At 44.9% G+C, this 22,510-nt stretch overlaps 2 protein-coding genes and 1 long non-coding RNA gene across 5 annotated transcripts; 2 read left to right on the top strand and 1 right to left on the bottom strand.

Annotated features, from left to right (window-relative positions):
- Positions 1-3,471: 3,471 nt before the first annotated feature.
- LOC139060248 (uncharacterized) lies at positions 3,472-6,946 on the top strand. Its single transcript, XR_011514729.1, has 2 exons — positions 3,472-3,699; positions 6,780-6,946. It is a non-coding gene; the product is annotated as an uncharacterized lncRNA (long non-coding RNA).
- A 1,642-nt stretch (positions 6,947-8,588) lies between these two features.
- Positions 8,589-10,466, bottom strand: LOC139060246 (uncharacterized). Of its 2 annotated transcripts, none has more exons than XM_070539322.1 (2): positions 10,237-10,466; positions 8,589-9,524 (listed from the first exon to the last, which is right to left on the bottom strand). In XM_070539322.1, the coding sequence occupies exon 2, from the start codon at positions 9,498-9,500 to the stop codon at positions 8,820-8,822; it is 681 nt and encodes a 226-aa protein (XP_070395423.1). In that variant the 5' UTR covers positions 9,501-9,524; positions 10,237-10,466; the 3' UTR covers positions 8,589-8,819. The 2 variants fall into 2 exon arrangements, with proteins under 2 accessions (XP_070395423.1, XP_070395424.1); XM_070539323.1 differs by lacking the exon at positions 10,237-10,466 and adding an exon at positions 9,626-10,142.
- A 2,860-nt stretch (positions 10,467-13,326) lies between these two features.
- bonsai (28S ribosomal protein S15, mitochondrial) lies at positions 13,327-22,380 on the top strand. 2 transcript variants are annotated; one of them, XM_070539317.1, is made up of 6 exons: positions 13,331-13,691; positions 13,757-13,835; positions 14,409-14,457; positions 14,539-14,623; positions 14,683-14,741; positions 21,931-22,380. In XM_070539317.1, the coding sequence occupies exons 1-6, from the start codon at positions 13,406-13,408 to the stop codon at positions 22,321-22,323; spliced, it is 951 nt and encodes a 316-aa protein (XP_070395418.1). In that variant the 5' UTR covers positions 13,331-13,405; the 3' UTR covers positions 22,324-22,380. The 2 variants fall into 2 exon arrangements, with proteins under 2 accessions (XP_070395419.1, XP_070395418.1); XM_070539318.1 differs by lacking the exons at positions 14,539-14,623; positions 14,683-14,741 and having other exon boundaries at positions 13,327-13,691.
- Positions 22,381-22,510: the final 130 nt, after the last annotated feature.

The raw sequence follows: 22,510 nt of genomic DNA, 5'->3' as shown, positions 1-22,510 counted from the left end.
GCAGGTTGTCGCTCGTTACCAGACCACCACATGTGACAAAGGCAAGCATTATGCCTGTAAGATGGTTCGTAGCCAATGTATAATGTGTTGTCTGAACCTCAAGCGGTGACTGATTGCCGTTTAATTTTGCTGTTATGTCACTTGGTTACGGTCGCAGTTTTATGTTTTTCGAATATTGCTGCCTGGTCGGTTGCACTGGGAAGCAGCCTCTCGAAGTAAGAATTTGATCCTGCAGTCTGCACAGCGACATAGACTCCCAATTTACGCACACCGTGATTCGTGCTCCCCGTTCACCCTTTCCTGCTGCAGCCATGGGCAAATTGTGCCTCTGGCCTTTCTCGGCCGCGATTAGGCATGAACGGAGACCAGCATAAGTGCTTACATGGTCAGACGTGTATGAAGTTGGGTGGAAAGGCCCGCAAAAGTGGCCGATGAAGGTGATGCCCACGAAAGCGACTTGTCCATATTGAGACAATGTGGGACACCAAGTGCGAGCCACACATTAGCGGCCTCCAAAAGAAAAGAAACATGCAGGCTGGAAAGGAGTCAATGCTAAAATGATGGGTAGTCCATGTCGCTGTGTAGGCTGCGGCAGCAGATGCCTGCGTCACCCGACTGCTTTGCACTGCAAGTTGCTCATCTTTAACAGCGACTGTCGCCGCAAACAGGTGGGACACTCTGTCCAATCTGTTTCTGCTGCTGGTTGTTGCTCGTTAGTAGACCACCACGTGCGACGAAGTTGGGCACTACGCCTGTAGGTAGGCAGCTCAATGTACCCTAAGAGACCCGTGTATGTGAATGCTCACTGTTGCCATATGGTTCGTCGCCAATGTATGATGTATTGTCTGAACCTCATGTGGTGACTGATTGCTGTTTAATTTTGCTGTTATGTCACTTGGTTATGGTCGCAGTGTTATGTTTTTCGAATATTGCGGCCTGGTCTGTTGAACTGGGAAGCAGCCTCTCGAAGTAAGAATTTGATCCTGCAGTCTGCACAGCGACATAGACTCCCAATTTACGCACACCGTGATTCGTGCTCCCCATTCACCCTTTCCTGCTGCAGCCATGGGCAAATTGTGCCTCTGGCCTTTCTCGGCCGCGATTAGGCATGAACGGAGACCAGCATAAGTGCTTACATGGTCGGACGTGTATGAAGTTGGGTGGAAAGGCCCGCAAAAGTGGCCGATGAAGGTGATGCCCACGAAAGCGACTTGTCCATATTGAGACAATGTGGGACACCAAGTGTGAGCCACACATTAGCGGCCTCCAAAAGAAAAGAAACATGCAGGCTGGAAAGGAGTCAATGCTAAAATGATGGGTAGTCCATGTCGCTGTGTAGGCTGCGGCAGCAGATGCCTGCGTCACCCGACTGCTTTGCACTGCAAGTTGCTCATCTTTAACAGCGACTGTCGCCGCAAACAGGTGGGACACTCTGTCCAATCTGTTTCTGCTGCTGGTTGTTGCTCGTTAGTAGACCACCACGTGCGACGAAGTTGGGCACTACGCCTGTAGGTAGGCAGCTCAATGTACCCTAAGAGACCCGTGTATGTGAATGCTCACTGTTGCCATATGGTTCGTCGCCAATGTATGATGTATTGTCTGAACCTCATGCGGTGACTGATTGCTGTTTAATTTTGCTGTTATGTCACTTGATTATGGTCGCAGTGTTATGTTTTTCGAATATTGCGGCCTGGTCGGTTGAACTGGGAAGCAGCCTCTCGAAGTAAGAATTTGATCCTGCAGTCTGCACAGCGACATAGACTCCCAATTTACGCACACCGTGATTCGTGCTCCCCATTCACCCTTTCCTGCTGCAGCCATGGGCAAATTGTGCCTCTGGCCTTTCTCGGCCGCGATTAGGCATGAACGGAGACCAGCATAAGTGCTTACATGGTCGGACCTGCATGAAGTTGGGTGGAAAGGCCCGCAAAAGTGGCTGATGAAGGTGATGCCCACGAAAGCGACTTGTCCATATTGAGACAATGTGGGACACCAAGTGTGAGCCACACATTAGCGGCCTCCAAAAGAAAGAAACATGCAGGCTGGAAAGGTGTCAATGCTAAAATTATGGGTAGTCCATGTCACTGTGTAGGCTGCGGCAGCAGATGCCTGCGTCACCCGACTGCTTTGCACTGCAAATTGCTCATCTTTAACAGCGACTGTCGCCGCAAACAGGTGGGACACTCTGTCCAATCTGTTTCTGCTGCTGGTTGTTGCTCGTTAGTAGACCACCACGTGCGACGAAGTCGGGCACTACGCCTGTAGGTAGGCAGCTCAATGTACCCTAAGAGACCCGTGTATGTGAATGCTCACTGTTGCCATATAGTTCGTCGCCAATGTATAACGTATTGTCTGAACCTCATGCGGTGACTGATTGCTGTTTAATTTTGCTGTTATGTCACTTGGTTATGGTCGCAGTGTTATGTTTTTAGAATATTGCGGCCTGGTCGGTTGCACTGGGAAGCAGTCTCTCGAAGTAAGCATTCGCTCCTGCAGCCTGCACAGCGACATAGACTCCCAATTTTCATGCACCGTGATTCGTGCTCCCCGTTCGCGCTTTCCTGCTGCAGCAATGGGCATATTGTGCCTCTGGCCTTTCTCGGCCGCGATTAGGCATGAACGGAGACCAGCATACGTGCTTACATAGTCCGATGCGTATGAAGTTGATAGCTACATGGGTGGAAAGGCCCGCAAAAGTAGCTGATGGAGGCGATGCCCACGAAAGCGACTTGTCCATAGCGAGACAATGTGAGACACCAAGTGTGAGCCACACATTAGCGGCCCCCGAAAGAAAAGAAACGTGCAGGTTGGAAAGGAGTGAACGGCTAAAATCTGGGGTAGCCCATGTCGCTGTGTAGGCTGCGGCAGCAGATGCCTGCGTCTCCCGATTGCTTCGCAATGCAATTTGGGCATTTTTAACGGCGACTGTCGCTGCAAATAAGTGGCACACTCTGTCCAATATGTTTCCGCTGCTGGTTCTTGCTCGTTAACCTGACCACCACGTGCGACGACGACGGTGAGCCGTTTACGAGCTCGCGTCAATGATTCCAGCGTATCTCGACATGCAAATTTTATTTCTGCTATTGCACGAGAATGTACACTGCTTGTCTTCTGCCAATAAAGTCGCGCGTTCTGTTCACTCACTTATGGCTTGTTTGTATGGGCGTCAGTAGAGGCTCTTGGCAATTAGAACGCACCAGCTAAGCGGCAGCGAAGGCATTGAGGCACGCCGCATAGCCTGCAGGGCAAGCACGGCACGTACCAGCGTACGCGACCGGCAAAAAACGGCCATATTAAATTTTGCGCTAAAAAAAAAAGTTTGCACTTCCGCTTCCGGATTGAGCAACGTCATCTGGCGTCCCCGAAAGTTAGTTCCATGCGCTGCCGCTGCTTATTTTCGAACCACTGCCAAAGGTACAGTTTCCCTTCTCTAAAGTTGTTCTTTATTCTATGGTGGATGTAAGCTTCGAAAAGCAAGTAGCCAGACTGAACCTCGCAGGGTTCTCGGTACCACTTTTGACCAGCATCGCCGAAAGCCTCGTAGCGAACCTTAAAGGAAAGCAGTCGGCAGCTGCTCTGTCCGAGAATCGCTCACGGCAAGTGGTTGCGGTAATACCATATGTTCACCAGGTTGCGCACAATCTCAAAAAGGTTGTCAGTAGGGCAGGCGTCAGGTTGCTGTTTACTGCCAAAAATAAGGTAGGTAGCCTGTGCCACCAAATCAATAGGGTAAGCAATAACAACAAAAAAAGTTGTAAAAAACAGCACAGACAGAGGTTTGTTGCTGACTGTTGTGACTGTGTGGTTTACAAGATCCCTCTTTCATGCAAGCGTTTTTATATCGGCCAAACGGGGCGTTGCATCAACGACCGCATGCGCGAGCACTTCAACAAATTTCAAAAACGGGCAAAAGATAGTCAGTTGTCACTACATTGCAATGAATGCGGCTGGAAGCCATTTTTCGAAGGTGTAACGTATCTGTCAAAATATCGTGATGACCGCGCACGCCTTATATCCGAAGCCTTCCACATTCACGTACGTTAGTGGTGAAGCATGTGTAAGCCTCCCGTCCACTTCTCTCCTTCCGAAGGAGATTGCCTTCTTATCACATTAATTGCAATTCCCCCTGCGCATGCCCTATCCTGTAGATTCTGTGGTTTCAGATAGCGGCGGAGCATATATATGCTGAATGACGGAATAAACACACTTTGGTTGTTAGTCAGCGCCGTTGTCCGTGTCCCTTCACTCGTCCTGACGTTTAGCGCTGTTTTTATTGCTCGTAATCATGAACCAACCAGCCCAAATGCGTACTCTTTTACATACTGTGACTTGTGGCAATATCCCCTTCTTACGCGTTATGCTTCACTGCAATACTTTTTCATATGCTTCACCAAGTAACATTTCTGTTCAAAGGCGAAGCTGACTTTCGGGAACCGGAATTGTGCAACGCACAGTGCTTCCCAAGCTTCTAAGCCAATCGCAAGGACCACAAAGGTGGAGTACATGCCATTGCTGACAGCAGCGAATTCTTTCAATAAAAAACACGGCACCCAGCGGCAAGAAGCTTCATAGCGAATATCGAAGCAGCTAGGCCTAGCGTTGCCGCTGTGGAGGCTACAGCTGTCAGCGGATCTGCGTGCGAGAGTGCCTGTTCGAGGTGGCGAGGTAAACTGGTGGCGGACCTGCGGTCACGGCAGAACGTCCGGAAAATCGGACGGCGAAGAGGTCTTGCGTCCGAAATTTCAGACGTTCTGATAGATTGACTCTATGGGGTACGTGGTGGTGCCGCGAAGCGGCCCAATTTATCGGGAATCCGGAAATTCAATCGTTGACTGTACACTGGCAACTCCTCCAGCCGACGACAGGGCGTCAAAGACGATTCATTACAATTCTTGTCGGTTACTTGGGCCGGCATCACCATGCCTTTCGACCCTTTCGATAAAATTAAAGCTAATTTTCCCTGATAGAGGCACAAATTTCCTGAGTTTCTCCAAGTTTTTCCGGACTACTCAAAATACTCGGTAGACACCCTGTACATTTCAACTTCACAGGTCTGTTTGACGTAGCACGACGATGTGCACCTTTACCTAGGCCTTAGATTATTGCTCAATTCTGGGGTGAGCTTATGCAGTAATGTTGTAGCCTTGTTTGAAGCATCAGCGCTAGGTTACAGTCATGGGAACGTTTGTCGAGCTGTCTATAAACAAAAATGTCACCTTGTTGATGTTTCCATATTAAAGGGTCCTTAAACCACCTCCAACATACTTTTGTCTTAACAAACATGTGCACTGTGTACAGTGACCACCACTTTTTGCACACGTGGCAGTGCTACATGCTGCAAGGAAGCTAACAATTAAAAAAAGTTTCGTGCTCCTCTCCGGGCTTTCTTGGCTCCTTCTTCACATGTAACATCACCAGGATAAGACCTGTTGATTGGTAGGTTACCAGTTTAGAATGGGCTGAATGACATGACAACGGTTTATTTGTCCTGGGACTGTAGCACCAGCATGTTAGATCACGGAAGGTAAATTTAACATAAAGAAACTTAATCTTTTGTTCTATGGGCACTTTGAACCTAACTTACAGTGGACAAAGGCACACGCATATAACGTTACTAACAGCTGGACACTTTTGTGTCAAAGTTGTCTAGCTTAACATTGACAAACACTAAAAAAATCTACAAATCTAAATATTGTATTTTTTGTATCATTGATGCATGAATACAGGTCTCTGTCTAGCTTAGCTAAGTACAGGTTGCTTAAAACAGATGGGACAGCTTGTGCAGGAAAACAAGACTAGAAAAGAAAGTGCTCCTAGCTGCCAAGTTAAACACAGGAAGAAGTTTAGATTGTAAGACATCAATTATATATTGCATACCCTTATCGTGTGGAAAGTATTACGTCGGACAGTTGGGTAGATGCATTAATGATAGACTGCGTGAACACAAAAATAAAGTCGACCAAGTTGCACCAGATGGGTTTCTCTCCCTTAATAAGTGCTCCCCTCTCTTCGAATCAACAGCCATTACTGGTAGAAATAAGTGCGAATTGACTAGACTTATAACAGAAGCCAAGCAGATTAATGCCCTAGGGGATTCCTGTATCAGCAAACCGTCATTGGCTCTCTCTGAAAAAGAAAAAAAATTTTTGCGCATGGCTTAACATATCATTTATAAAAACGTTTCGCTCTGAATGTTTATCTGTTCACGTGGCTGTGACTCATGCTGGCTAAGTGTATATGTACGACCTGGTTCTCGATAATAAACATTGTTGAAAGTTAGTGCTGTGTGTGTCCCTGTGCATCTCCTTTTGTACAGTCTTTTAATCATGCTACCGCGCACCCCTCTCATAAAGTTTCCATTCAGTTTGGACAACAATTTTTTTCTTTTGACACAACCCATAGGTTTTGCAGTGCTGCATGTAACTAAATGGAGTTACATGGAGCTTAGAACAATTGTATGCATCACCGTTAGCTGCATATTATTATTTAACCACCTCAGTAAAGCTTTGCTACATAAGATTCCAACATGCGTGTTTGATCCGAATCTTTAACATCATTCTTTACCACATTTCTATAATTTGTTCCTCCTTCATAAAATCATAAAATTCAAATGCCAAATGAAATTTGCAAAACAATTACCTAGGCTCAATTCTACCTTTTAACACACTCCCTTGCTTTTCAACTTATTTTTGCAGGGCAGGCTTCTGTATTACAAATTACCTTATTTTATTTATGACTGGTTTCTTTTGCATGTTCATTTGTCTTTTTCTTTTTTTCAGCATCCAGTTTTTGGCCCACGACTCTCAGGGCAGGGGACGTCGACCGACAGCTGTATTGGTGGACTGCGCGAAGGCTTAGCAGGCCCAGGGCATTACTTGATCCCAATCCCTCAGCCACCTCCCCCCATTCCTGTCCCCCATTTCAATAAAGCTCATCACCACCACCACCATCCACCAAAGTGGTTTGTGCCATTTTGAAGAAAATTACCATTAGCATGTAGTTCAGTTGCCTGTGGTTGAAAGTAAAAATAGATTTTTCATTTTTAACAATTTTAAATGTGCAAACATAGCAAAATGTGCGATATGCAACCTCACACGTGATTCAATCGGCTCTCTTGGTTGTTTACCACTACCCACTAAGTCATCTAAAATTAAGGCAGCTTTTATGGGCAGCTGTGCGACAAGCATGCTAGATTTGAGACCCCTGGAATATACATCTACTTGTTTTGTGTGCACAAAAATAAATGAAGGACGAGATTTTATTTTCGCTGGCACAACAAACTGACACTGCGCTTCCATTGCATGCCAGCTGCTTTGTAAACCGGCCTTCAACATTTTGCAAGTGACCCCAGCATGCTAGCACAACCTTGTGGTTGTGCTGGTTGGTCAGTATGAGTACAATGCAAAGATTTGAACAATAAGAAAATGTACAATGGTACAGAGGATTTCGCCTTTACAGTGGCTTTCATCGGATCACTTCACAGAAAGCTTTACCAAGTAGGAGCTTCACCTACAGCAAAGCAACTACTTAACCCTTTCAGGCGCCATGTTGACAATTTTGTATGCCAAGATGGTGCATCAAGAGCAAATATATTGATGAAAGTAATGATATTTAAAATGTGTCCCATACATCTTGAAACAATTTTGATTGGAATTGAGCTGCAAGTGTCAATAATGTGTACAAAACAAGTGGCAAGGTAGACGGTTGTGTTATTGCTTGGTGTGAGTATGTCATTGTATGTAGTGGGTTCACTTCTTTCATTGTTGTTCAGACTGTGCTACACCAGACATCATCTTCAAGTACCCGGATAGGCAGTTTTCAAGCTTGCTATACATGAAATAGTTGACATTCTTATATCTGATGTTCCTGTAGCTAGTTTTCGCATGAAGTCCCCATTCTGTAAGCTTGACAAAACTCACTAAAAATTATAAATTGTTAACCTATTCTGCATCTGTACACTTTATGATTCTGAAGATGCGAGAAATGCAGTGAAAATAAGTTTTCAATCAAGAGAATTCATTGGCGCCTGAGAGGGTTAAGGGTCACGAACCCTGCAAGTTGCCATGAATGGTGCCAAATGACCAAACATGTACGAACCATGGGTGCCAGAAAAAAGGTGCATTTTTTTCACAGCTTCGTCATGCCGCCTGAAATTGACAGTTAAAATTTTACAACACAGACCTGTTGTCTGTACATTTTTGCTTTTCAACAAGCAGGCATTACTGAGCAGAAAATCAGCTCTGGCTACAAAAGGTGTTTTGACAATAATTTGATTATACTGATGCATCTTTGCTACTTTTACTTCGACTTCAGTGAATTTGCAAGACATATTGCAACTTTGAAACTGCAATAGACTGAAAATGAAAAAAAAATGCAGCTGAGACCACAACATTAACTGGGCACTTTACACAGTTATGAGCATCTGCTAACATATGTTTGTGTGTTCCAGCATAAGCGTAGCAACCTCTCATCCGCTAATCAGGTACAGAAAGCCCCTTAGAGACTAGTGCACTTGACCCAAATAACAAAAGATTCATCACAAGTGTTTTGCTCAGGGCACATTGCCAGTAGATATTTCTATCACCAACTTAGCACTGCAAAGATAGATTTAATGCTAATATATATCAGAAAAAGGAAGGTAATATGTCAATAAGTGTTTCAGAGGTTACAAACTTAGTAGCCAAGAAAAGCAAGCCAGACAGGAGGGCACCTCTCTTAAAAAAAAAAAAAAAACATTTTCTGCTGAAGGCAACCAATTGAATAAATTTTAAGGCACACCAACACTGCCGCTGTGTGATGTGTGCCTATAGAAAGCAAAGCTAGCTGACATGAAGGTTGCTTATTTTACGTGATACTGTTTCAATATCTTCTTTGGTCCCACATTCCTTGGCACACACTTCAAGGTCGTCTAGTGACTTGGACCGGACAATACCAGCCACAGTAGTGGCACTTGTGTTAGAAGTGGTCCCAGTCAACTTGGACGGGCTGCCCGGGTTCGACTTGTTGACACCATCAGTGCCATTCTCAAACTCAGCTGCAGATTCATCTTCTTTTGTCCTCAGCATGTCCACTAGTCTTTGCCGCCAAGGGTAGTCATATGGCTGATAAAAGTAGTGTCGCCTACGAAGGGCCCGAATACGAGGACGTCGTAAAGTCAGGAGTGGCACAGTCTCAGATGGACTTGGGGGGCTCTCTGGAACAACACTTGAAGTCATGAATGAAAAGTCTGCAATGTAGGCAGAATTCATGGCTAACACACAGAGCCCAGAATGGTGTGGGCTAGAGTCCATGTTTCTAGCTCTGTGGGAGAGCTTCTCAAGTACATAGTCCTGGCGAGAGTTTGTGACAGCACTCAGCATGCCTAGCTCATGTAAAGAAGCATCCAAATCGTTTGTGCTTGACGAGGTGCTTGCAGATGCTGGCTGAGGTGGCCGCTTGGGCGCTGTGTGGCAGCAGTAGCAGTTAGGGCTGTTTGTTTCATGGTGCAGAATGCTCGCCATTGTACTGGAACAAACTCGAGCATTCTGAAACAAACGGAATTAAGCAACACAATTTCAGGCTAAGGTACGTACAATACTATGCAACTACACCGAACAATAACCAACAACCATGTTTTGCGACGAACCCTGTTGATGATATCTGCACACTTCGGGAGACAACTTTCTATTTTGAACAACACATGGCGCGACGATGCAGCACTTCACGATCACGACAGGAACTGATATGCACTCGACTTTCGCAGCAATGAGGAATACCCCGGCTGCGTTACCAGCAAAATACCGGCCACTATGATATAACCGCAATCGGACGTTTCACGGAAACGTTCTCGAGGCTAGGAAGCTGAAGCGACCATGTTCCATCAGTTCCATGTCAAACTTCGTGGACGCTCCCGCATACGGTGCCATAATGCCCGTCAGTAAAAAGGGAAAAAAAAAAAACGAGTATTGCAGGCAGGCGTGTGAACTCGGCAACATGAACTTATATCATTTAAAATGAATCACCGAGACAATTTTAAAAATGAAGCATCACAGTCGCCTGTGTGCACGGTGCCACAATAGGCATAATCATGCCGGTAGCTTTGCGCACTTCAAAGCGTCTAAAAACCGAACACTTTCGCGGTGGCTATCACTTCGATTATACATGCACCCAGCAATCACAAAGTGCATTTGCACGCAACACATCACGCATGCAGGATGGGCTATTTAAGCGAAGGCTCACGACGTGTCTGTAGCGTACCAGTGATCGCAGCGTTCAACACAACGTCAAACATGCGCAGATGCTTGTAGACACCACTTTCAAAACTAAAATTAATTATATTGCATATCGTCAAAAGTACAAAAGCGTATAAATATACAAAAGGAAACGCTCTGTTACAGCAGCTACTGCAGCCAGCTACAAGACAACACCAGGCCCAACAAGCAACCATAAAATAAAGAACAAAATATGGAGGAAAGACATAAAACACAAGACGCCCTGACTACCCTGACGTCAGGTTTTTGAAGCCGGAAGTGCAACCATGTTGGTGTGCCATCTACCTTTTCGCCTCCAATCAGCTCGCCGGAGCAGATAGGCAAGATAGGCGCGAGCTTTGAAATTGCATCGCTTCGAGCCGCTGGAAGTGTGTGCTGCTGACGCGCGTCAGAACAAAGCCTACGAAACTTCTGTAACACCTTTAGTGAAACAGACGCGCTCCTGTGTCTTTCCGTGGCATGTTGAAGAACAGTGGCTTGGGCTTGTTGGTTTTCCATCCTGGTGTTAACACGCTCATGGTGCCGTCCTCTCGTCTCGTGTGCCCGTCTACGTTTTAGAAGACTAGGAAGACCCGCGCCCAAAACACAACTTGCAAGCTTACACATCACACTCCAAAGTCAGCTTGTCTCGCGAACACAATCCGCTGCGAGAAAGACGGGCCAAAATATCTTATCTCACTTGCATTAGCGAGGGCTTCAGAAGTGCGGTTGCTGTGGCAACGCGCTCCTAAAATGCTATCATGCTGATAACCCGCGTGCCGTTCGTTACTGGAAAGTACCGGGCTCGCAGCGTTAAAGAAAGGAAACGCATCAAGACAGATGACGATTATTGTTGTGTGGCAGTAGGGGCACTCCAAAGGGTGTAAACTGTTCTTAGAGTGTACACTCTAAAAACAGTTGCACCCTTTGGGGTGTATATCTGTCCCACAATGATAATCGTCATCTGTATTGCCCGCGTTTCAATTAAAAAATTAAATTATGGGGTTTTACGTGCCAAAACCACTTTCTGATTATGAGGCACGCCGTAGTGGGGGACTCCGGAAATTTCGACCACCTGGGGTTCTTTAACGTGCACCTAAATCTAAGTACACGGGTGTTTTCGCATTTCGCCCCCATCGAAATGCGGCCGCCGTGGCCGGGATTCGATCCCGCGACCTCGTGCTCAGCAGTCTAACACCATAGCCACTGAGCAACCACGGCGGGTAGTTGCCCGCGTTTCCTTTCACTCTTAGAAAAATTTACACCCTTCGGGGCGTATCTTGTCCCACAACAATAATCGTCATCCGTGCTGCCCGCGTTTCCTTTCTTTAACGCTGCGAGCCCGGTACTTTCCAGTCACGAACGGCATGCGCCTTATCAATGTGACGCAGCATTCTCGACAGGAAAGTAGCGAACGCCGAGTCTTCAGGAAAGGAAACGCAAGAAAAACAGATGACGATTATTGTTGTGGGACAAATATACACCCCAAAGGGTGCAAACCGTTTTAAGAGTGAATTCTTTAACGCTGCGCGCCCGGTACTTCCCAGTCACGAACGGCATGCGCGTTATCACTGTGACGCAGCATTCTCGACAGGAAAGTAGCGAGCGCCAAGTTTTCAAGAAAGGAAACGCAAGCAAGGCAGATGACGATTATCGTTGTGGGACAAATATACACCCCAAAGGGTGCAAACTGTTTTAGGGTGTACACTCTTAGAAAAATTTACACCCTTTGAGGCTTATCTTGTCCCACAACGATAATCGTCATCTGTCTTGCCCGCATTTCCTTTCTTTAACGCGGCGAGTCCGGTACATCCCAGACACGAACGGCATGCGGGTTATCAGTGTGACGTAGCATTCTCGACAGGAAAGTAGCGAGCGCCGAGTTTTCAAGAGAGGAAACGCAAGCAAGGCAGATGGCGATTATTGTTGTGGGACAAATATACACCCCAAAGGGTGCAACCGTTTTAAGAGTGAAGGCAAAGTTACACCCTTTGGCTTGCCCCTTCTCCACACAACGATAATCGTTATCTGCCTTGATGCGTTTCCTTTCTTCAACGCTGCGAGCTCGGAACTTCCCAGTAACGAACGGCACGCGCGTTATCAGAAGGGGCACTCCAAAGGGTGTAAACTGTGCTACACTCTTAAAAAACTTTACACCCTTTGGGGCGTATCTTGTCCCACAAGAATAATCGCCATCTGTCTTGCCCGCGTTTCCTTTCCTTAACGCTGCGAGCCCGGTACTTCTCAGTCACGAACGGCATGCGCGTTATCAGTGTGACGCACCATTCTCGACAGGAAAGTAGCGAGCGCAGAGGTTTCAAGAAAGGAAACGCAAGCAAGGCAGACGACGATTATTGTTGTGGGACAAATATACACCCCAAAGGGTGCAACCGTTTTAAGAGTGTATGCTGATAACGCGCGGGCCGTTCGTTACTGGAAAGTACCGGGCTCGCAGCGTTAAAGAAAGGAAACGCATCAAGGCAGATAACGATTATTGTTGCGTGGCAGGAGGGGCAAGCCAAAGGGTGTATGGTTTCGAGCATAGAGTTTCCTACAAAAATTGGTTTCGACCATAGAGTTTCCTACAAAAATTACTAGAGGGAACTCTGGCGCTGCAGTCATTGTCCTACAGAATTTCCTAGAAAATTACGTAATTTTGTAGGAAACTCTATGGGGTTTCCTACAAGAAAACTAGAGGGAACTCCGGCGCTAGTGTCTACGGGAGCTGCAATGCGAGCGGCCACGGCCGGTCCCGAGGGGTGCGCGCGCTTCTCTTCTTACAAGGTGGGACAAGAGGAACTAAAGTTCGTGAAACGAACGCGCATGCAACGCTGTGCGCAATGTACCGCGCCACGGCAATAGCAACGGACGAAGGAATATCCGCGGGAAATTTTGCCCTCGTTGGCGGAATTATGCTAACGCGCTAACGATTGTTTAATATTGCTGCGGAGCGCGCGGGTCCGAGCAGCATGGTTGCACGCAACGCGGCGTGGAAATGTAAACAAGAGAGGAGAACTGGCCGATAGGCGGAGCAACGCCATGAGCAACGTCAACTTCCGGCTTCATTTTTAGCTTCGCAAAGAGTGACGTCAGGGCCTCTCCTGAGCTTCCTTCCTCCGTGTATGCTACAATAAATAGGCATTGTTGTGCGCGTGACGTCCAGGTTGACGGTAAGCATGAACAGCTTCGCGAGACTTTCGTGTTCTGTGAGTACTGTAAGAGTGCTGTTCATTAAGTTGTCTGTTACCGAAACTATTACAAAAACCACGACTGCCGGGTTTCACTCGGCGGCAACCAAGGACGTGAACAAGCCTCGTGCACTTCTCGGCAACCGTGCACATCTCGGTTCAGCAAATCATGTGTCTAGGCGTTTCAGGAATAGAAAGATACTGTCGTGGCCCACTGATTACCTCCCGTTTGAGTGGTCTTACCCAGCGCCCACTGACGTTATCGCAAGATCTGGTAAGTGCAATCTGGCACGTTCAGTCTTGTGGCAGTACTAATACATATCTCGAACTGTGGTGCAGGGGACTTGGTCAGTGACACAGGACCAACTGACCCGACCATGCCGTTTTCCGGATTCGAGCTGTCTGACGAACTTAAGACGTAAGGGATGACTTTGGCGAGCTGCAGGAACTGTAATTATATATATATATATATATATATATATATATATATATATATATATATATATATATATATATATATATATATATATATATATATAGTAGGCAAAGAGGGTTTCTTCAGGCTACCTTTCAAACGTAAAGAACTTGAGTGGTGCTACAAGGTAAACAGAACAAGTATTTAATTTCGACAGTTTCGATCGGTGGACCGATCTTCGTCAGAGTTTACAATATATATGTATATATATATATATATTTAAATGTTTAGCTCATGGTTGTCGCACTGGAATGCTGGCAAGGCATTGACTTAGCTCGTAGCAGCGAGTGCTGACACGCAACAGCAGCTCTAGCTAATGTTGTGACTGGCCAAAAGTTGCCGTGACCTAAGGTTACGAGACTCGTAGCATGCGTGGTGTAGTCTAATCGGTGTCGTCAACCAGTGCCTTTGAAAGCCACAAGAAACGCGCTTCTAGGTGCTTGATTTGTGTGTGTTCTTTTGCGCTTCACAGATTGTTTTTGAACAGCGCTTATTTGTGCTCTTTTGTGCTTGTAGGGCTTCGCTGGAAGTGAAAAGGGTATTTAGCTTGCAGCTCGCAAACATGGTGAGTCTCGGGTTACTTCTATGTATGCTGCACACTGGTACGGCCAATTATTATTTGCAATTACCACCTGCTTATAAACAGAGGCAGATCCACGAGGCGAAAAAGCACGAATTTGTGAAGCTTTGCCAAAGGCATCCATACGACTTTGATTCATTTGAGTACAAAGGCAAGTGCTTCCAGTTGTTACGCATGCAATATCTGTAACCTGCCAACTTTCTTTTGCAGTTGCTCACAAGACCTTTCTCGTAAGGAAGCTTAAAGAGCTTTATCACATGAACCCAAAGGTTTGTTTCCCATGACTGTAAAGTTCCATTTGTTGGTGCACATTGTGTGTAGCAGTCACCTTTCAGGCAGCAATTTTTGCATAGCCTCGGGCAACACTGATGTTGCTTATTTTGTATTAACTGCAGTGCTGTAATTGCCGCTGAAACACATGCACGCCTTCCAAGGTACAAGCATACGTAACACCCTTAATTGATCTTGCCTATGTAGACATTTGCATGGCAGGAAATGGGCTTGGTGTTTTTGCTCTGAAAATATGTCCAAACTATGCTAGGTATAATTGCCAGGCAGCAATTTCAACGATGTAATGCAATGCTTGCAGCATGCCTTGATAGGAGACTGGCCATTCTGCGCTGCTAGTGCAATGTGGCGCGCTTCTGTTCACGTTCAGCTGACTTCGCAGCTTCTGTTTATTTATTTATTTTATTTTATTTTATTTTACAAGTACTGCCAGCCTTGTTACCAGGCCTTAGGCAGGAGTAGGCATTTGAAATAACAAAAAACATATATGAAATAAGATCAAACAAGATAACAGACACTGAACAGGAATCTGCATAAAAAACAACAACATAAGAGAAACCTTTCAAAATCATGATTTGATTAGTAAAAACGAGAGATGAACGCTATGGTTTATTCACAAAGTGCAGAAACAAAGGATGAAACCGTTGGACATTCGACAGTTGTGGCAGGTAGTGCGTTCCATTCAGAAATCGCGCGCGGGAAAAAAGAATTTTTAAGTACGTTAGTCCTGCAGGTAAAATCTCTAACCTTTTTGTTGTGATAAGAGCGCGTGTGACGGTGACTAGCCGGTAGAATATATGCTGTTTTATCTATTTCTAATTGATTGTTATACAGTAAGAAAAAAAATTTCATTCTGTCCCGATAACGCCTTATTGCAAGGTTTTCCAGTTCTGCAGCTTCTAGAAGAGATGATGGAGATGTGCGCCAGCTGTACGAATTGAAAATAAACCTGGCTGATTTTCTTTGGACTTTCTCAATTTTAGTGATGTTGGTTAGTGTGTGCGGATCCCAGACAATCGCAGCGTATTCTATAATGGGTCGGATGAATGTTTTATATGCTAAGAGTTTTATTTCAGGTGAAGCGTTTTCTATTGATCGCCTTAAAAAACCTAGTTTCTTCATTGCTTTATTTTAAATGTATGTTACATGTTCATTCCACCTAAGATTTGATGTTAATACTAATCCCAAGTATTTGTACGTGGACACAACTGATAAAGACTGGTTGTTAATGCTATAAGTAGGGGTTAAGGGATTCTTTTTGCGAGTAATGGTCATTGCAACAGTCTTTTTGAGGTTAATACTCATCTGCCATTTCGAGCACCAGGTTTGTATTTCATACAGTGCGGTGTTTAAAGCTTCCTGATCATTTGAATTGCGTATTTCGTTGTACAAAATGCAGTCATCTGCAAAAAGCTTTATCTTGACGCGTGTGTCACTGATGACGTCGTTGATAAAGATAAGAAAGAGGAGCGACCCTAACACTGATCCCTGTGGAATGCCTGAGTCTACAGTTGCGGGTGTTGAAGCTGCATCGTTGACCTGAACACTTTGTTTGCTTAATGAAAGGTATGCTGTAAGCCAGTTAACTAAGGCGTCGTTCTTTAAAATAGGTTTTAGTTTAAGAAGTAGTTTGGAGTGAGAGACGCGGTCAAATGCTTTTTCAAAATCGAGAAATATTAAGTCTATTTGGCCTTGTCTATCTAAAGCTGTCGCCAAGTCATAAACTGTTTCTACGAGCTGAGTTACAGTTGAAAAACCTCGCCGGAAATCACGTTGTCTTGCGTCAATTATTGCGTTGTCGTCAAGAAAGGCAGAAATGTGCTTAAAAATTATGTGTTCGAGGATTTTTGCGCATGTGCATAGTAAAGATATTGGCCTGTATGATGTGAGGAGAGACGGATTCGCTGTTTTCGGTATGGGAATGACTTTCGCGTACTTCCAGTCGGTTGGAATTTCTGCGCGTGACCGTGATTTCTCGAATATTAGAGTTAAATACTTTGAACACCATTCGGCGTACCGGGAAAGAAACGCATTCGGGCTTCCATCAGCTCCGGGCGATTTTTTAGCGTCGAGGTTGAGCATAAGTGCTAACACACCTTCCTCAGTAATTGTGGCATCACCAATCGGCAATATGTGTTCATAGCTAGGGAACTGTGGGCTGATACCGTCGTCACGCGTAAACACTGAGCAGAAATATCGGTTGAGCGCATCTGCGGTTTCGGCACTGTCGGTTAAAAAGGTGTCTCCAATACGGAGTTTGGGTGCAGCTTTATTTTTTGGCGATAAGTGCTGCCAGAACTTTCCTGGGGATGAGACGAGAAAATTTTTTAGTGTTATTTTTGATAGTGTTCTTTTGCTTTTTTTATTTTATCAGCTAATAATGTACGCAAGCCAAGAAGCCGATCGCTTGCGGGAACAGTCGGGCGCTGCTTGAGTTGTTTTCTTGCCTTTTTCAGTTTCCGCTCTATTCGTACTATTTCTTTTGTTACCCAAGGATTGCGCTTCCGCAGCACTTTTCGCTTCACAGGTACAAAATCACGGACACATTTGAGAACCAGGAACTTGAAGTAGCCCCATATTTCATCAATAGAATGCTCGTTTGATTCACACATGGTATGAAATTCCGGAAAAGCACCATCTAGGGCGTCCAATACATCAATATCACTGGCACGGGAGAAATCTGGAACAGGTCTTTCTTGTTTTTCAATCTGTGGAGCAAAATTCACTTCGAACGTAAGGTATACCATTTTGTGATCCGATAAACCTTCGAAAACTTTGAATTTGTGGGTTGCGGCGGACTACGGCAGTATTTGCAAGGAAAAGGTCCAGAATTGATAGTGTATTGTTTTGAATGCGGGTAGGTTCTTTGACAAGCTGAGAAAGGTTGTGAAGCACTACTATATCTACGAAAGGTTCAGAAGCACTTGAGAGGGGCTCAGGGAAATCGTTAATCCAATTTACAGAAGGAAGATTAAAATCACCCGCAAGTAGCATACTGCAGCACTTATTCTTATAGGCGCACAAGAACTCGTTAAGATTTTCGAAGAAGGTGGTGTCGCAATTTGGAGGCCGATAGAACCCTCCTACGATTAGATTACACTCGTCAAGAAAAATTTTTACAACAACACATTCAATTCCTGTAATATCAGGCATCCTAGTAACACTCAACGTTTCTTGGAAGAGAATTGCAACGCCGCCGCCGCGGGAATCCCCCCTGTCATGTCTGTAGATTCCGTAACCGCGAGGTGTTATTTCAGAGTCGGTGATGTCACTATGCAACCAGGTTTCTGTTATTATTAGAACATGGGGTTTGTGGGCAATTACAATACTCTCTAATTCGGCGATTTTGTTTGCTATGCTCCTAGCATTTATGTTTAGACACCGAAAAAGTTTTTTTTCTTTTTTAACAAAGGAATGGGGTCATTGCAGTCCTTTAGGGTTTTCTCGACGGAAGGTGACAGGTATGCGTTTCATCTGAGCGCTGTCCCATCGGTACGTTTGATTGTCAACCTTTATCTTGTCATACTGAAGCCTTACTTTGGCACCTGCTTTCCTATCGTCGGCTGTGCTGTCCCAGAGGTGCTTCCTTATCTGTCGCGTCTCTGCTGAAAAATCTTCCGAAATTGATATATTTTGCCCTTTGAGCTTGTGGCAGTTACTCAGCATGGTTGTTTTTTCTCGGTGGTCAATAAATTTTACAGTGATAGGGCGGTGCTTCTTTGCCTGCTTACGGCCCATCCTATGCAGTCTTTCAACGGAAGATACTCGAACACCTAAGTGCTTTAGAAATAATTCTTCATTTAATGTGCTCAATAGCGAATCCGGTGTTTCGTTCACATCTTCTTTAAAGCCGAAGACTAATAGATTGTTTCGTCTGCTCCTATCTTCTAAATCGATTAGTTTTTGTTCTAGATTCCGTATTGTTCTTTGCATGTTCTCAAATTGTGCTCCAAGTTCCGCATATTTAGCTGCTATGGTTTCCACGTTCTCAAGTTTAGACTCAATGGTGTTTAGTCGCTTCTGCATACTCTTTTGTCCATCAAGAATTTCCCTGAGCAACTGTTCAGGAGTGGGCCCAGGATTGGATTCAATATCCCCACTGAGCAGCAGCAACGCAAGCAAAAATTTTTTAACGAACATGCATACAGTACTAACGCTGGAAGGGCACGCCAGCTGGACTAGACAGCGGTGAGACGTTTTGACGGAGGAGTACGTGTTACTAACCTGCGTAAACAACATGAACGGGTTCGTCAAGGCTCTGACGGATGACCAGCTGGCGTGCCCACTGAAAGCATCCCGGGGCAGGAGGGTGTTTAAGTAGTAGGGTGGAATGGAAGTTGAGTGAGTTTGAGTTGAGTTTGATCAAGGAATCAATATTGTAATAGAAAGCACTATTACAATATTGATTGCAGTGCTCAAGAGCCTGCATTTGAGCACTGCATGATCGAGTTTTCAAGCCGAGGATTGTTCTGCAGCTTCTGGCTCGGCCTGGGCCCTCGCCTGCATGACAAGGGCCGTCTGTGGCCCGTGGAAGAAACAGTGTACATTACTTAATAATGCCATTGCTTAGGTGATGTATTCAAGGACATTACCATAAAACTGAAGTGAAACCAAAACACTAAAAATAAGTTTTCCCCGCAGAGCAAGTGTGCAGCTAAGGCCGGCAGAAGCAAAAGCTGGGTCAAAAATTTTGGGCTAGGCATTTTAGTTAAAACTCTTGTGTACACTTTGTTATAAACACAAAGAATTATGTAGTCAGACGCCTTTATAGCTATGTACTCGGAACCTCCAAAATACTTAGTTGAACAGGTGACTTCATTCTAAAAGTCGTGCTCCATACCGCTCACAGTAGAGGAGACAAAACTGTCTCCATGACAATTATGAAGAAAAAGGCACCATTAAATTTTGAATATCGTATTAATAAAATACCACTACGTAAAGTGCACGAGTATCGGTACTTGGGCCTATCAATAACTTCAGCTCTTAGCTGGTCAACACACATTCGAAATGTTGCCAAAAGAGCAGCAAACAAACTGTTTTTTCTTAAATGGGCCCACCGTCATTCTACCCCCAGCACAAAGCAACTCGCATATAGCCTAGTTTCCACGCATGAAAAATGAAGCGGCCGTGTTAGAAAGCGTGCAGCGCAAGACTGTCTGGTTTATCAGATAGCGTCGAACCGATTCCCCAATGGAACTACTGCGTCGCGCATGCCTCCTGATGCTGAACAATCTAGCAGAGATACATCGCTTTAAATTTTTTTTCTTACTGCTCCACAATCGCTTTAAGGTTGATTCCTCAGCCTTAATTAGTATAAGCCACTCCAGACATACACGTCGTAAACATGCTGTCACACTTGAAAAATTTTCGTGCAACAACACGTTTCTATTCCTGCTTTCCACTCTCAGTGTGCAAGTGGAACAAACTGGATCCAGTAATTACTCAACAGAGCTCGCCTTAGTAGCAAACAGCTAGTAGAAGCACTGCTCTGGCCAAATGCACAATGTTTTTCCTGATATGACGTCATTTTTGTATTGATGTTACATTTTGTTCTGCATGTATATTAAGTGCCCAATTCTACTACTTGTGTTATGTATGTATGTTGATACACAATAACAATTCTACTGCTTGCCTATGTTTGTGTACCTTTATTATTTTGAGCAGTCCGTTGTGCCGCTCTGTCTTCTGGTATATTTGTTTGATCCCAACTCTGTACCAACTTGTACCCACCCCTGTTAAAATCCCACCAGAGATTGACAGTATCTTGAATTAAATGAAATAAACTATAAGTATGTTCAACAAAAGAAAGCCTTTATTTACATGAATACAAGAGACAGTAAAATAGGCTAATAATTTTGCTGCAAACGAGTGGTCTGACAGAATGTGCAATTACAGCCAATCTTGTACTGCACAGTGTTCACAGCATGGTCTGCGGCGAAATGCAGGAGCTAGGCAAAGTAAAGCTGCAGACCCTCGAAGCTGCTATCGCGTCCCCTGTCGTCAGAATTCTTGGTTCGTTTACAGGATCTTCATCACTATTTCCTTCCTTGATATGTGTGTCCTTTCCGCCTTTGATGGCTTTGAAGATTTTGTCGGACATCAGTTGTGATTACGTATCGTGAACTATGACGTATTGATCAACCATTGCACCCATCGATGGGTTACAAGTAACATGCGAGTTGAGCCATTCCTGGAGCAGTGTAGCAGGACTACTAAGTGTTTTGGTTAGCATTTGAGCAGAGTGCACCTTGGTGACGTCTGCGGAGGGCAGCACCGCTTTACGGCATTCATTCATTCACAGGCAAGTTCTTGTACTGGTCTTCGCTGTAGGGTCATTCATAATACAAATAAATGGTAGGAACTAAGCCAGGACATAACCAGTCCTTCCTTGTACAGGTCACTCTGCTGTAGAGGCATTCAACTTTCTTTTAAAAGGGCACTGAAATGAAAACTGAAAAAGGCAGAGACAAGGCGCGACCAAAGATCACGTAGGTTAAGGGTTAGGTTTATAGATCTAACACTGCCATTGTGAGGATACCAGTTTGACAAAATGAAGCTCTAGAATACACAGAGTATAGAATGATGCTATACATCTTTCACAATCGGCTTTGGTAAACAGAAGTGGCTTTCCAAAATGAAAGCACTTGTAAGCGCAAGGCCTTTGAAGGCTATGGCAGCATGTAGGCCAGAATGCAGCCACTGAGCAATGTAAAACACGAAGCTAAGTCTCTGAATTGAGCATTGGTTACTAAAAGGGAAGGTTGTCATCGACCTAAAGGTAGTACAAGAGAGATTTATTTGCAGAAAGGTAGAGAGGTCTGCCTGAACTATAACTTGCTCTGGCTTCCTACTCTACACTGGGGAAGAGGGACGAGAAGGGCTAATGAATGATGATGGTACAAAGTTAGTACAGAGCTGCTGTTTGGTGGATGGCAACTTTTTCTTTTTTGAAAAACCATGTGGGCTTCAACAGAACTGATCTGTATATTAATTGGATGTGTTGCTGGGCTAGTTGGTTCATATTTGGTTTAACAAAACCGCATACCATAGATGGCGTAGACACACGACAACAGCACTGTGTATGTGCACTTTTGTTAAAACAAGTACGATTTGTATAGTATTCAGCTTTGGTACCAACTGCTTGCATTCAAACTTGTGTTGCTTTTTTAGCGCAGGGAGCTGAAGGATGCACTTGCCAAGGCCATTGAGAAACGGAACAAGGCACTCAAGTATTTGTACCGGTATGACCGCGAGCGTTTTCTCTTTGTCACCCACACACTGCACATCACTTATACTCCTGCTCAGCTGCACCACATCACGCTACCTGTCACCAAGAAAGGTGACCTCCGGAGGCTTACAGCAGAGTACTGCGAGAGAATAAAGCAAGACAAGATGAATGCATTCCACGAGAAACTCGTGGCTGAGCAGGTTGCCTTCCTTGAAGAGAAATGCCGTGCTGAGGAGTGGATCCATGCAGAAGGAGAAAGGCTGGGACTCTCCGAGGACGAGCGTGAGAGCACCAAATACGTGGGCATCCTTGACAAAGTAAAACACACAGAATGATATTGCTTACCTTTCGCAGATGTCAGAATAAATCTGTACTGCCGTGTTTCTTTTCAAGCCAAATAGTCTTCATGATTCATGTTATGACATGCCGATTCCGCGACAAACTTTCAAGATGCACATTTTTTTGTGATGACACGCTGCTGCAGTGCTGAATTGCTAGACGAATATGCTGTCACATGCACAG

The sequence above is a fragment of the Dermacentor albipictus genome, chromosome 5, assembly GCF_038994185.2.
Source record: "Dermacentor albipictus isolate Rhodes 1998 colony chromosome 5, USDA_Dalb.pri_finalv2, whole genome shotgun sequence".
In the NCBI taxonomy this organism is placed as follows: domain Eukaryota; kingdom Metazoa; phylum Arthropoda; class Arachnida; order Ixodida; family Ixodidae; genus Dermacentor; species Dermacentor albipictus.
The sequence above is the reverse complement of the archived record's forward strand: the minus strand, read 5'-3'. Positions and strand labels throughout refer to the sequence as shown.

Coding starts and splice junctions, on each gene's coding strand:
- LOC139060246 (XM_070539322.1), bottom strand. CDS start 9,500: ATGGCGAGCATTCTGCACCATGAAACAAACAGCCCTAACTGCTACTGC.
- bonsai (XM_070539317.1), top strand. CDS start 13,406: ATGAACAGCTTCGCGAGACTTTCGTGTTCTGTGAGTACTGTAAGAGTG. Junction 13,692..13,756: donor TGACGTTATCGCAAGATCTG/GTAAGTGCAATC, acceptor ACTGTGGTGCAG/GGGACTTGGTCAGTGACACA. Junction 14,624..14,682: donor TGATTCATTTGAGTACAAAG/GCAAGTGCTTCC, acceptor TTTCTTTTGCAG/TTGCTCACAAGACCTTTCTC.